The following is a 14,985-nucleotide window of genomic DNA, read 5'->3' as shown; positions in this document are numbered from 1 at the left end:
AAATCTATCACCTTGATAATAAATGAATGAATAAAGTTTGCATCACAAATAATTGAGGGACTAAATCTACACTTTACTTATAATTGGAGGACTAAAAGTTCTTTTTTCCTTCTTAAAAAATATGAACTGTAAATAACTTCAAAAGTTAACTGAACTCAGCACAAAATTGGAAATTTGGCAGTGGCTCAATACCCTCAACAGTACGTACTTGTATCCCATGAACCAACCAACAGAGGATGAATATCCAAAAATTGATGACAGATACAGAACATGAATAGCAACTAAGGTAACTTGATTTTGAGTCCCAAAACAAATGTAGCAGCACATCCCCGGTTGGAAGATGAAAAGTACTCACTCTATAATAACATCAGATAAGATTCAAAACCAGAAAGAGACAGGAGAAGGAAAGGTGTTTGTTGTTAAGGGAGCAAGATATTTTCTAGGCTTCTCTACGGAAGTACAATTTGCCCATGACATGAAGAATAGCAACAAATGCTATGAAACCAATGCTCATGACGAGCACAACATTGGGAGAAATCTTCAAGCCGGGAGCATCATCAGTGTAAAATTGGAGCATAGTACCGCTCGCACCTCCTGCTGCAGCACCACTGGCACCTCCTCCTCCAGTCCTCCTACGACGCATGTTGGCAGCTGCAGCTGCAGCAGTTCCTCTTTGCGGACCACCTCCCAACGCCATTTCTGTACCCACCATTTCAAAGGTTAAAAACTCTCTTCTCATTTTCATGTAAACATTCAAATATACCTACATAACTACATCTCACTGCAACTATCCTCCTCAAAGTGTATGTAAATTTTACAATGCTAAAACAACTTTATCTGTCACCAAACTGTTATGATCCCTAGTTCAAGCCATTCACTTTAGATTTATTCCTCTTAATCATTAAGTAAAGAAATAGCATCAGATCCCCAATCCTGAAAGGGCATCCTCTCTATCTCTCTCTCTCTCTCTCTCTCTCAAGATTCCAATGGCCCCATCAGGGTTGTATGCAACTCTCTCAGCATTCTTCAAACAAAATCCCATCACAAGCATACATAAACAAAATATCGAAATTACTCAAATTCCCACAAAATAAAGTATAAATTGCATTGAACAGCTGACTTATCATTTCATGATTTCAATCCGATGAAAAAGAACACTTCTAAACTGTATCCCATGAATCAACGAAAATGGTTGATTATACATAATCGATCCCCTAACAAAAGCGAAGAAATACCGCAGGCAAACAGAATTACAAACACGTATATTGATTCGGTATATTTACAAACATACATGAACGCATCGAGAAATTGAGAAACAGATAGAAATTCAGGGATATAGAATCAGCTTTGAGAAAGAGAAATCTGACCTCAAATCAAAAGAAATTGGATTAGATCTCTCGTCGAATTAGGGTTCTTCTGATCCGATCGCTGGTTTGAAACCCAAAATCTTACAGCGTCGTGAACCCTTCCTTGTTTGACTCTTCTACTTGTACCCATGTGGCCATGTAGTTGGCTTTAGACACATAGCACTAACCAACCATTTCTCGCCACGTAGCTAACGACCTGAGTCGGATCACCACATCGCCAGTTTAAAATAAATTTAATTTGCTTTATTCTATTAATAATTAATCCAAACTATTTACTCTGTATAATTTAATCTTTTATATTAACTATTTATTTTTTATTTTTTACATATTTAAAAATCATATCAAATATATCATTTTATAATTAAAAATGTCTTTTAAAAAATAAAATTAATAGGAGTTAATTTTTCATTTAAATTTTATATATATATATATATATATATATATATATATATATATATATGTATGTATGTATGAGGGATTATATGGGAAAAACTCCATGTAAAAAGGTGTATATTAATCTATCTATACAACTGGATTAATTACATTAGAAAACATAATGCATTGTAATAAATAATAATCACTGCATTGTTCTTTTAATTTTCAGCCATTGATCGGGATATACTCGTAGACAAATGAAATTAATACCTATTTTTAATAAGGGCTCACTTGAACATAACCCTATATATGTGGGTGTGGGTGTGAGAGATAAATGTATAATCCAACAATCCATTGAACTTAAAGAAGATAATGAGAACACAGAAAACATAAAGGCAAAGAAATAAAGGGAGAAATTGTATAACATGCATTCATTTATTCATAGTTCCAGTATATGTATCCAACTAGAAAATCTAGTGTGTAAAATGATCTGGATGAATAGAAAATAGCTAGCTAGCTAAATAACTAGGATACATTAGCAGAGTTAACTCTGTGATTTGGTACAAAGGCTACCCAATATACAAATACTCATTAAAAATGTAATGGCCTACCATCCCTAAATTAAACCAAAACATCTTTTGTTGATTACCAAAGATTTTCATAGTACCATGCATACTGAGTAAGTTCATTGCAGCAGATGCTCTGCAACAAGTCTCAATTCTGTCAGTGTATGCTCAAATCAACTGCTTTCATCAAGGTATGCATGAAAAATCTGTTAAGGATACTAGGATTATTGCTGTTTCTTTGCGTCCGGTAGGGAGACACTTCAGTTTTATTTCCACCGGAAAGATCTACCGCCTTTCTGTCCGATGCCTGTCCCTTCAAGACTCGATGAGAGCAGAGACCGAGAGTCAGGTCGCCACTTCAACTCTTTGAGAGTAGAAAATAGCGTTGCTAGGGCTGGTGTAATTTCACTATCTTTTATGTTTTTACACGAGACTACTCTAAGCCGTTGAAGCTCCCGCCAAGATTCAATCACTGAATCCAGTCCTTCAGTTGTGAGTAGTGAACATCCATGTAACGAGAGGACTCTTAAACCCCTGCAAAAGGAAAATTAGACAGTACTATGTCAAATTGCGAAAGTCAACCCAAAGACAAATGTTATCACAGGCTCACAGCAAGGCATAACAATTTTGTATCTCTTAGATCTCTTGGGTCTACAGTGTTATATTTCTTCAATGCATACGAAACTCACAAATTAATTGCTATTTTACCCACTAAAACAAAAGAAAAAGATTGAGTAGTAGCACACAATCCACTTTACAATGATTGGATAAAGCTCAAAGGCCCACATCAGTTGCAGAAGTTACATTCAGTTAGAATTTAGGGCGACAGAAGCTAATCATATGACCCCGAAAGTTTAGCTACATCAGAGGTTAAATGGTCTAAATCATCTTGCATAGTTGGCTAGTTGCATAGTTGCATGACAGTTCACAAGTTATATGTCTATGTCGTGTTACAGGTTAGTAAAGATTAATCACTCTACAATGGGTCATTGGTTAGAGTTTTATGCATTGGCAAACCTTAGTGTTATTCATACTGCACATAAAGAATAAGTTACAGAATAGAGTGTCACTTATACCGCAATATACAGGCCGAGGCAAATGCATTGTTGTCTAATCCCCAACAATCCTCAATTACAAGCTCTCGGACAGACATGCATACTAGAAACAATGCTCTAAGGCCTTGCTTATCCCGCAATTGACAACGCTGCAAATGCAACTCTTCAAGAGAAGGACAAGAGCCCAAATGCTCATCGGGACCGGGACTCAAATCCATGTTTTTGCAAGACTGAAGCTTCAATGTTTTCAAATTGCTACAATACGACAATGCCGACAACCATCCATCATCCATCCTGTGATCATAAAGTGTCAACTCCTCCAACATAAGACAGCACTGTCCTACAGCTTTGATCCCATCATAGCTTCCCTCACATCCAACGAGCTCGAGCTTCAAGAGACGCCGGCAACCCTGAGCCACAATTGTCAGACCGATATCCGAAACCATGGAGCTGTAAAACCCATCTAAGCAACCAACCAGCTTCAGAATCTGCAAATTCTTGCACCCTGAAATCCCTCTCAGAGAGAAATCATCACAGCAATGCAATTCCAGTTCCTGCAAGGTCTCGCACTTATCAGCCACACATTTCAAGCTCTCCTCGCTGGTATTAATCAAAACCATTCTCCTTAGATTGGCGCAGCCCTCTACCAGAATCTTGACTCCTCCATCGACTACTTCCCAATTCAAAATATCCTCTCTCCTCACAAACCCGCCGTTAGAAGAACTTGAATCTAAGTGAACTGATACTAACCTATGTGATATCAAAATACTGGAATTCCGCCCTAGTTTCACACAAGCTCGAAGAATATCTATATCGATTAAATTCGGAAACCTGAAAACAAGCCTCCCTGACTCGAGAAATTCCCAATCCAACAGCTTAATCGATTGAACCAGCTTCCCACTGAGCTTACACCACCGCTTACAAACCAATGAATTGGAAATGTGCTGTGACTCGGGAAGCCTCGAGAGCACTTTCAACAACAGCTCGTCCGAAAGGAGAGAAGTATAATCCGGGTCGGAGCACTGCCGGTTCGGATCCGGATCCTCGAGTGTCTGGAAATCCGAGTCGGGCTCGGACGGCGGAGTCGTCGAGTTGGACAGAGACTGTAACCGCAGTTTCGTAACCACATTCCTGAGAGCTTGCTGAGCATCCCCCTTGTTCAACCACAGCTGGCCGTCCGACCAGCTCGGCCGCCGCTTCTTCACTTGCTGCTGAGTCGCCGGCGCCGGCGGCGTTTTGTGATGGTTAGGCTTCGAGTTCCCGCCGTCTTCCTCAGGAGCCATGCGCATTCTCGCCGCGAGTCAACGTTTTGCTTCGAGTTAGGGTTTCCGAGCCTCCGATTTTCACCTCGATTTCCACGCTTCCTCCTCTGCACCATCGCCTGCCCCCCTCCCTCTCCCACCACTCTCACAATCTCCCCTTCCTAATTAGGGTTTACATACAACCATCCGCCTATACGTATAGTGAGAGAAACACAACCGCAAAGAGGTTCGCAGTTCGCGGAGAGATAAGCCTTACTTTCTCTCTCTAGATTTTTGGAGCAGATGAGATGAGATTTCTGGGAACGAATAAATCCCTTTTTTTTTCTTTTTTTCTCCATATTTCGTCCCCATATTGTGTGCGTATAATTTCTTTGTTGTTACCTGCACTAGGGTCCACCGACTGTGTTCATGGGGCCCAATGGAATTGCGCCACGTGGGCATAATGACAACATTAGAGGAAATCATGTTGTTTATCAGTTTATGTCAATTGTCAAATACTTAATAATCAAATTTCACTGCTAATCCATACAAAATAACGAAAACCCTTTTGCATAAAGGCTTCATGATTGTCTCCAAAAGAAAATGCATCATTCTATAATAAATTTAAGAAAAAAAATTAAATTTAAAACTATTAATATAATAGGTGGGTAAACTTTTTCAATTCATGTATCACTTCATAAATATTTATTAAGTTGATCTGTGATCTGAAATAAAGATTATTATATAATTTTTAATATTCAAAACGGTTTGATAGTATTTTTAACCAAATCTTATTAATTAACAGTGGAGATGACATGTTTTGATTTCACACATGCATGCAATCATGCATATACAAAATAACATGCTCAAATGTGAACAAGTACCTAGAAGAGAAATTAAAACTCATTTTAAAAGTTCATTTGGAAAGATCAACAGCTCTAAAGCAATAATAGCATGAGAGAAAAAAAAACATTGTGACAATTTTAAAAATAATTCAAAATTTAAAGTGCATTGCACACAATTATAAAGTGCATTGTACTAAATTATAGAATGCATTCGATAATATGTAAATGTGTACTCAATATATGTGATTCTACGGTTCTGTTTGGTTCGCAAAAAATATCTAGGGGAAATGAATTGAAATTCAATCGGAAAGAAATTACCATTAATATTGATTCCATTGTTTGATGGGAGAAAAATAAATTACAGTAAATATTGGTTTCGTTGTTTGATTGGGGTTGGGTTCGCGAAAAATATCTGGGGAAAATGAATTGAAATTCAATCAGAAAGAAATTACCATTAATATTGATTCTATTGTTTGGTGGGTGAAAAATAAATTACTGTGAATATTGGTTTCGTTGTTTGATTGGAGTTGGAATGGTAGAGAATAATAATGAGTATAAAGACTTAAATACTAATACACAATGATATTGATAATAAAAGTAATAAGGGTAAAATTGTCCAATCATGTGATACTTTCTTTCTAATTTCCATGGAAAACAAAATACCACTCATCCCCTTGATTTTTTTTCTCAAAAGTAAGAAAAACACATGAACCAAATCGAGAAAAATTCAATTTTCCTCAAATTTAAGAAAACTTTTTCCTGGTAATACTCTTTCCATCCAATAAAGCATGTTGTTGAAGAGCATATGATGACGTGTAAAGACTCTTACTTATCATTGGGTGCCATTTAAATTTTAAAGTATTGTTTACTAATTACTACTAAAAACCTCCTGGTATTTTTCAATTCTATTGCTTTATAAATCCCCAAATTTATGGCTATAATATATATGTATGTATGTATGTATGAATAATGTATAGTTCGAATCAAATCGTGTAACGTAAAATCTTATTGATTTTAGAATCGTACAGAAATTCTTGTTTCAGTTACAAGCTGGAAAAAAAAAACAAATTTGGACTTTAATTATTAATGGTCATTCCCGCGGCGAGATAATTGTCGCATGCATATTAGCCTCCAAAATTCAAACTTCAACCTGACGTCGATAGAATTGGAGTTTTCTCCATTATCTATCTTTAATTTGTATTTCCATCAGTATTGATTAATATGGTTCCCGATGGATATCTTATTGGTATTATGATCCCACCTGGCTAAGACTCTGTTTGGCAGAGCTTACTTAGGAGCTTATAGCTTAGTTCAAGCTACTAATAAGCTATAAGCTCCGTTTGGTAATGTTCCTAAAATAAGCTAGTAGCTTAAAATAAGAGTTTATTTTGAACGCCACCTAAGGTAGCGTTTCAAAATAAGCTAGTAGCTTCCTAACTTTTTTTTTTTCCATCTTTAACCTTATTATTTTAAAGAAATGACATCATTTACACTTCCCAATTAAAACCTTTTTGGCTAAACCTTTTTGACTTTTTTTCTCCAATATGTTTAGTTGTAATTTCAATTTGACATTTTTGTTTGAACATTGATTTTTGTATAATTAATCTTATGAATTATAAACATTTTGTTTTACTTTATATGTTTTCAAATATATGCTCTTACTTTATATTTTATTAAAATATATTGATTTCACTATTTTATTTTTAAATATATAAACAAACATATTTAAATTTAAACTATTTAAATTGTATGAAGATGTCCTTTTTAGTCTTTTTACACTTATCAGCTTATCAAAAAGCTAATTTTACCAAACACTTTTAAGCATAACAGCTTTTCAGATTTCAGCTTCGAACTTATAGCTTTTCAGTTTTCAGCTACTTTTCAGCTTTCAACTACTTTTCAACTAGGTTTGCCAAACATAGCCATTATTGTAGATTGTCTCAAGTTCTGGATCTCTAGAAGTGTCCGCGGCGACAGTGACACCTTTGAAAGTTCCACATTTGGTAAGTCTGCCATAATGTAAATAAATTATTTTTAGAAATTTTAGTTGGGCTTCATAAATTTTTTTTGGGTAATAAATGACTTTTAAGAGGGAAAACGAAAAACTAATGCAATTTTAATTTAAATATGTTTCAACTGTGACTGCAGATGAATTTATGGGTAAGGGAATTATGTTTAGAAACATCGTTGCACCGGAAAACTACCAGGCGGTGTCCCTCAGTTCCATTTCTGATAGGGCAGTGTTCTACCAATGTAGCTTTGAGAGCTACCAAGACACCCGCTTAGTTCCATTTCTGATAGGGCAGTGTTCTACTAATGTAGCTTTGAGAGCTACCAAGACACCCGCTCAGTTGTATTTCTGATAGGGTAGTGTTCTACCAATGTAGTTTTGAGAGCTACCAAGACACCTTATACTTCGACAATGGCATGCTATTCGTCGCGACATATACGGGGCTACGGTGTTTTCGTATTAGAACCATTATCATAACATTGATCCCTCACGGTAGATCAGAGAATATAAGAGTTAGGATCAGAGCATATCAGAACTAGGATCAGAGCATATGAGAACTAAGATCAGAGCATATCAGAGCAGTTGTTAATATTTGGTGGCATTTTGATAATTTTTTTAAACTTTAGAAATACAATTTTTAACAATATAAATTTCTAGATAATTCATAAAATCATAAAAAAAATACTAAAGCTTTGGCAGACTATGCATTCAGAATTGTATAGTCAGGGCGGCGCCCGAGTTGGAGGGCTTAATCGTACCTAGGACGGCCCTGGAGAAATACACTGTCACCGTATTCATGCAGTGTTTTATGGATACGTCTCCTCCAGGAAGGGAAGTGCATTGATGAAAATTGCATTGTTCAATGCACTTTATGGATTAGTTAGTTAGTTGTTATTTGTTTGTCCATTTAGGTTGGTTTGGTTTGGTTTGCTTTGTTCTTGATGGCATGCCCATTCTAAATATTTGGTTTGATTTGTAGTTTATTTTTACCTTTTTGAAGTTGTTAGAATATTGGATATTGAATATGGAAGACTCCATTCCTAGAGCTAACATCATATAACCCAATTGAGACATTGTGGAATAAGCTAAACCTCTTTTAATGTCTTGTTGAGCAAGAGCTAAAGTAGCTCCTAATAAAACTGTTATGATTCCTATCAAAGAGATGAAATACATTATGGAAGGTATAACTAAGAAAAGAGGAAGAAGCCTAGCTACAAGAAAAATTCCCGCTGCTACTAAGGTAGCAGCATGTATAAGAGCCGAAATCGGAGTAGGTCCCTCCATGGCATCGGGTAACCAGACATGAAGAGGAAATTGCGCATCTTTGAACAAGGAAGAAAATACATTATATTCCTTTCAAAATTAAAACAACTAAAATCAAACATAATATATGAATAAAATTCCATATAAAATTAAAATTCAAAGATGGACCTCATGGACCTCAAAAACAGTTCTTTATTTCTCACTTAAATAAATTGTCTAATTTGATTGTAAATTTATATATATATATATATATATATATATATATATATATATATATATATATATATAATGTTTATTGTATGACGAGAAAAACCAATCAATGTAGCTTATTAACTCAAACTAAAAATACAAATAGACTGCTACTGATAAGAGTCAATCTTGTAATATTATACTTACCGAGTAAATTTAACCTAAAAATCATTAGTACACAACTTTGATTTCTTGGTTCTGTAAACATTGTACATTTTACAGATACTTGTAAGAGTTGGTATAAGGTAATATCATAAACCTTTAATAAATGCAACCAAACTAGACAAAATAATAATAATATTTGTAACCAACAAAGGAACATGACATTACGTTAAAATGTAATATCATTCAATTTCGTGAATGTAATGGCAGTATACCAACAAAAGTATGTTATACTTAAGAAATTAAATCAAAAAAAGAAAAAAGAAAAAGAAAGAAGAAGGGTTTACGGTATTGTTGACATTGTATCACTTGTATCGTGTATGCATAATCACAATACTTGGTGCAATGAAGCATATCATGTGTGATTCTACATGTACCAATTGACACTTTCTTTTTTTTTTTTTTTTAAAAGCAAAATTAAAAGAAAAGGACGAAAGAATAATTGATACTTTTATGTTTTATTATTATTATTATTATTTATTTTGACATTGCAGAGAAACCTACATTCATTACTGGCAGGTGTACGCTAGGCAAACATAGCTTGTGTAATAGTTCGCAAGTCGCAACCACACTGTACTAGAAAGACTTTATACGATAAGCTCGACCTTTATCTACACTTATAATAAGAGCCAATAATGTTAAACTTTAACTGGAACTAAAAAAATGTCAGTGTAATAGTCTGCTATAACATATTGTACTTTGTGTTCTTCTTATTATGCAACCTCCAATTAAATTCCTAATATATCCTAATCTTTTATAATTTTTCCGTTAAATATAACGGGAGTTAACATTAAATTATTTAGGCAATATGTTTCTTTATTGCAGTTTTCAAACAAATTGGCAATATTCTATAATACAATTCTGTATAGATTCCTAACTTAAAATTAGAATATTGAGATCTTAATAAGATTCTATAATACTCATAATGATTACAGTTTTTTTTTTTAATCAATGATGATATACTCATTAATTAGTATAACTTCAATATCGTTATGTAAATATATTTATTGTATAATATGTTCATCTATACTTGTTTTATTGTATATAATGTTGTGGTTCTCATTATATTCCTCTATAAGCTACAAATTTTAGTTACTCCTAACTCCCTAATCTATGGTTTTGAATTTATGTTGTGGTTCTCATTATATTATTTCATAACATCATTTATGAGCATATTTTTCATGATACAAGGATATTAGTAATGACAAATACAGTAAATTTAATTGATATTGACACACAAACTGTGGGCTGGAGTTGTACAATTAATGTCATTGAGAAAAACGAACCAAAAAACGCTATTGGAACGCCTGAGAAAAAGTATATGCTCATCGTACTTTAGGATGAAACAGTAAGTAAATAGTAAATTTTTTCTCCATTTATTATTATTATTATTATTATTATTATTATTAGTATTATTATTATTATGAAGATGCTCTCATTCACCACCAACATCATTGTAAATGCTATATCTAAATGCAAGGAACTCGGTTCAATCAATAGTATTTGATAATGACTTGGAATGTATGATATCACTTTACAAACCAACAAATGGTACATCATCTCAAATGTCAAACCTGTCCGGACAAACTATAAAGTACTTCATCACAAATACAATTACACATGGATTTTAAATGGTCGGACCGGTGTCCAAACAAGTGACAATGATGACACGCCATTTACTCCCATGTAAGTGGTTTATTTGTTTCTACTTATTTTAGTTGTAATTTAGCTTTTTACAATTTCGTTATGTTTTTTATTAATAAAATATATAAGCATCGTCGAGACTATTTCTTTGATTTTTATTAATTTAGCATTTTTTTTCTCTCTAATTTTTATATGACTACTTTAACCAATTAAGGAACACTAATTTAAAAATATGCATTGAGCATTTGTTTAATCGCGCAACGCGTGTGTGATAACTACTGGTGTTGATAAAAATCAAACTTGTTACTTTTAAGTATGAAAATCATGAATCCGCCCACTTGGCCACCTCTTTAAGAATTACTTTTATGTTTTTGACCTATTATGTAAGGTTGTAAAGCACGAATATTGTAAATAAATATTTTTGGTAGAATTTGTTGTTTTTTTTTTTTCAATAATAACCCTAGTTAATTACATAGGTACTTTATTGTATTGACTTATTGCAAAATCATTGATTGAGTGAAGGCCCAATCCAATCTATATTTGAACAATTACCTTAAACATTATTTTGTTTGGGCTTCAGCCCATTAAGATAATATGGACTTTATGGCCAATGGGTTGCAAATCTTGTGGCCTAAGTAGTTTGATTAAGCCGGCCCAGTTCAACCACACAAATATTTTATTATTGTTGTTATTATTATTATTATAGGTTAAAATAATATAATAGTGTAACACTTATACCTTTAAATGTCAATTTGCATGTAATCAGTTATCAGCTAACAGTGAATTTACCAAACATATTTTTACAACCAACTAATGTTATTAATTAGTGAAACCCACTAAGTCAATCTGCAAACCGCTATCAGTTAAGTCAGTCCGCTATCAAAGCTATTTGCCGAACATCCTAAAATTATAAATGTTTCATATTTATCATGTGCAATTCATTTTAGGCTTCTTCTCATTCGTTATCGTAATTGAGAAAATCATTATTTCATGAATTCTTTTAAAAAAAAAAAAAAAAAAAAAAAAAAAAAAAAAAAAAAAAAAACACAAAACAAAAACTTGGAGTTCCTTTCAATTGAATAAGTCAAATTTAGTTTAGAGTTAATTACTGATTTCGTCCCTCGACTAAGGTGGTAGTCGGTTTAATTTGGTTGGGCGGAATCCTGTAAAAGATGTCGGCATTCCGTCAATCATGCCTCCTTATAAAAGGAGACAAATTTTGAATTGGAAGTTGATTTTGAGACGTGACAATATACTTTCGTGTGTCATGCTTCGCGAGACACAAAAAAGTGAGGAACTTATGATAGATACCTAACATAGGTACCCGTTGTTCGGTGTCGGGCATGATACTCGAACTCGACAATCAGCACTCGGGTCATGATCAATCGACTCCATAATTATCCCTTCATAACCTTTCATTTATTCTCCTAATTATTGCCCATTAATTACCCCTTTATTAACCAACACCTTCCATAAGTACCCCCAATTAGAAACCCCTTATTTCCCATTTCACTGCCCATAATATCCCATTAATTAGTCATAAAATTGCCGCTATCTTCCCTACCCATTCTACTGCTATAAAAACAAAGAATAAAAAGGGAGAGGGCTCTAACGCGAGGGGAAAAAGACATCAAATTAAGTTTCCGTTTAGGAAGCAGAAAAATGACGTGCGAAAAATATTTTCTGAAAAATGAGTGATTTTTCGAAAAATAGTTTCATTTACAGTTGGGATGTATTTTAGAAAACGGTCTTTGTGTATTTTGTTCATTTTACGGGTTACCAAACACAACCTAAAGCAAACATGTACAAAACTCTATCAATAATAAAATAGTGATTTTCTGACAAATTACTGTCTTTTTTTTTTTTTTTTTTTTTCCATTTCATTGTTTATCTATTATGGATTCAATTGTTTATGTTGATCTGCTGAGTGACTAGCTTGAGTCACGAAACCTACATAACCTATTGCAAAGAATTAAAAAAGTATGATTCAACCGTTGCCGCCTGCTACGAACCTGCCGGAGCTGGAGCGAACTGCAAATTGCATGTAGAACCCACCCCCATACATACGTTTTGGGCCGGTCGTGCCATTTGTGCTTCGCAAAAGCATCTATCCACCCAATTCCCTATTTAACAACTCATCACATCTTCTTAATTATTATTCCAAATTAAACAGATCAGAAGAACAAATTTTTTTTTAAAAAATGGCATCTACTTTCATTCTCCTACTAATTTCCTTCTCCATCTTCCCATTCGTCATCCATGGCGCCAAGGAGGATCAAAAATCCTACACATTGATCCAGAAAACCTGCGAATTCTGCTCGCAGAACTTCTCGACCCCCTACGACTTCTGCACCTCCGCCCTGCAATCCAGGCCGGCGAGTGAATGCCAAACGCTGCGCCGCATAGGCATGGCGTACATTAATCTGGTCATGGCCAACGTGACCGACACAGTACGCCACATCAAGGCTGTGCTGAACAGCGGAAAGGTGAGGCCCGAGTTGCGGCGGGCGGTGAGTGCTCCGAGCTCTACAACAGCTCTGCCATCACCGGAGTGGAGGAGGCGATGATGGATTACAAGAGTGAAGAGTACACTAACACCTACTATGACCTCGAAATAGTCATGGCTCAGACGGAGTTATGCGATGACCTGTTCAAGGTGGGCAGCCCAGACTCGCCAGCTGGAAAAGATAACGAAAGTTAGTTTGGCATTGATCAAAATTGCATGCCAAGATGGCTTTTATGGTTAGTTAGTAAGTTAGTTGTCCATTTAGCTTGGTTTGGTTTGGTTTGTTTTTGGGCTAAATATTTGGTTTGATTTGTAGTTTATTTTTACCTTTATAATATTGGATGTTGAATATGGGCGACTGAAGACGATAAAAAAATGCAAATCTTTGAAACTACATTTTTTTCAAAATTAAAATACCGAAAATCAAACATAATATTTTCGTACAAAATTAAAACACATGTAAAATTACATAAAACCCCCAATAATTAATAATAACAAAAAAAAAAAAAAAAAGAAATCATCTCAGCCATCAAGACTTATTGCAAAATTATTGATTGAGTGAAGGCCCAATCCAATTTATATTTGGACAATTACCTTAAACATCATTTTGTTTGGGCTTAAGCCCATTAAGATAATATGGACTTTATGGCCCAAGTAGTTTGATTAAGCCGGCCCAGTTCAACCACACAAATATTTTATTATTGTTGTTATTATTATTATAGGTTGAAACAATATAATAGTGTAACACTTATACCTTTAAATGTCAATTTGTATGTATATGCTAAAGTTAATGGAAAAGATAACGAAAGTTATAACATTAAGAGTATTTTTGTCAAAAAAATTTATATAGTACAACTCTAAAAACACAATGTACAAAATGGTTAGACTAAAAACATAGACATAAATAAGAGATATAACTTTGATTGAGACTTGTTATGTTTTTAGATATATATATATATATATATATATACACGCACACAAATTTTTAAAAGTTATGGTCAATTTTAGAGTCAAATACAGAAGTTTTTTTTTTTTTTTAAAACGTAATAAACTAATAATTGAAGAACTAAAACTGAATTTAAGTCTAAATCTAGCTTGGATGTATTCACGTATATATATATATACACTATACAGTAGTTGTTGAAATTGATATTTAATTAATTCAATTGAGATTTATTGTGTCAAAGAATGCTTAGTATAGGACATGCATGAATCACATCCAAGTCAAATCACATTACGCCAAACTTAGTAATGTTAAGATCAAATCAATCAATCAAACCATAATTAAAGAATAGTATGTGGTGGATCAGCATCTATATCTATCTATCTAATTGCTGGTGATGATAAATTTGATGCAAATAATTTTTTGTAAGTATATATCATTTTTCTTTATTAAAAGTGCATATATATTCAATTCCAATAAGTTTGCAACTTGAAGGAGAATAATCCTAGATACATATGTGAGGCACATGTAGCCATGAATGCCCTGTGAAGGTTGCATATATCATGATATATATTCTTGCCATATGTGAGGCACATGTAGTCAACAATTTGTAACCGAGTTTGACCTTGCAGCCAAGAATGGTCATCTTCAGTGCTTAAATGATCTTCACACGGCTGAAGCTTTAGCAGCTAAGGAGGTATTGACGTGGATGAAAGACAAAGTTTGGGGGGGGGGGGGGGGGGGGGGGGGGGGGCTGT

At 34.2% G+C, this 14,985-nt stretch overlaps 3 protein-coding genes across 3 annotated transcripts; 1 reads left to right on the top strand and 2 right to left on the bottom strand.

Moving 5' to 3' along the window:
• Positions 1 to 181: 181 nt before the first annotated feature.
• LOC116015168 (protein transport protein Sec61 subunit beta-like) lies at positions 182 to 1,480 on the bottom strand. The gene is made up of 2 exons (XM_031255193.1): positions 1,368 to 1,480; positions 182 to 699 (listed from the first exon to the last, which is right to left on the bottom strand). Exon 2 carries the CDS (start codon positions 695 to 697, stop codon positions 440 to 442), a length of 258 nt encoding a protein of 85 aa, XP_031111053.1. The 5' UTR covers positions 698 to 699; positions 1,368 to 1,480; the 3' UTR covers positions 182 to 439.
• Positions 1,481 to 2,146: 666 nt separating this feature from the next.
• Positions 2,147 to 4,935, bottom strand: LOC116016936 (F-box protein At5g51370-like). Its single transcript, XM_031257403.1, has 2 exons — positions 3,385 to 4,935; positions 2,147 to 2,842 (listed from the first exon to the last, which is right to left on the bottom strand). The coding sequence occupies exons 1-2, from the start codon at positions 4,650 to 4,652 to the stop codon at positions 2,575 to 2,577; spliced, it is 1,536 nt and encodes a 511-aa protein (XP_031113263.1). The 5' UTR covers positions 4,653 to 4,935; the 3' UTR covers positions 2,147 to 2,574.
• An 8,044-nt stretch (positions 4,936 to 12,979) lies between these two features.
• LOC116017750 lies at positions 12,980 to 13,345 on the top strand. The gene has a single exon (XM_031258380.1). It carries the CDS (start codon positions 12,980 to 12,982, stop codon positions 13,343 to 13,345), a length of 366 nt encoding a protein of 121 aa, XP_031114240.1.
• Positions 13,346 to 14,985: the final 1,640 nt, after the last annotated feature.

This window comes from Ipomoea triloba, chromosome 4 (genome assembly GCF_003576645.1).
Source record: "Ipomoea triloba cultivar NCNSP0323 chromosome 4, ASM357664v1".
NCBI lineage: Eukaryota > Viridiplantae > Streptophyta > Magnoliopsida > Solanales > Convolvulaceae > Ipomoea > Ipomoea triloba.
This window is presented reverse-complemented; position numbering and strand designations above follow the sequence as displayed.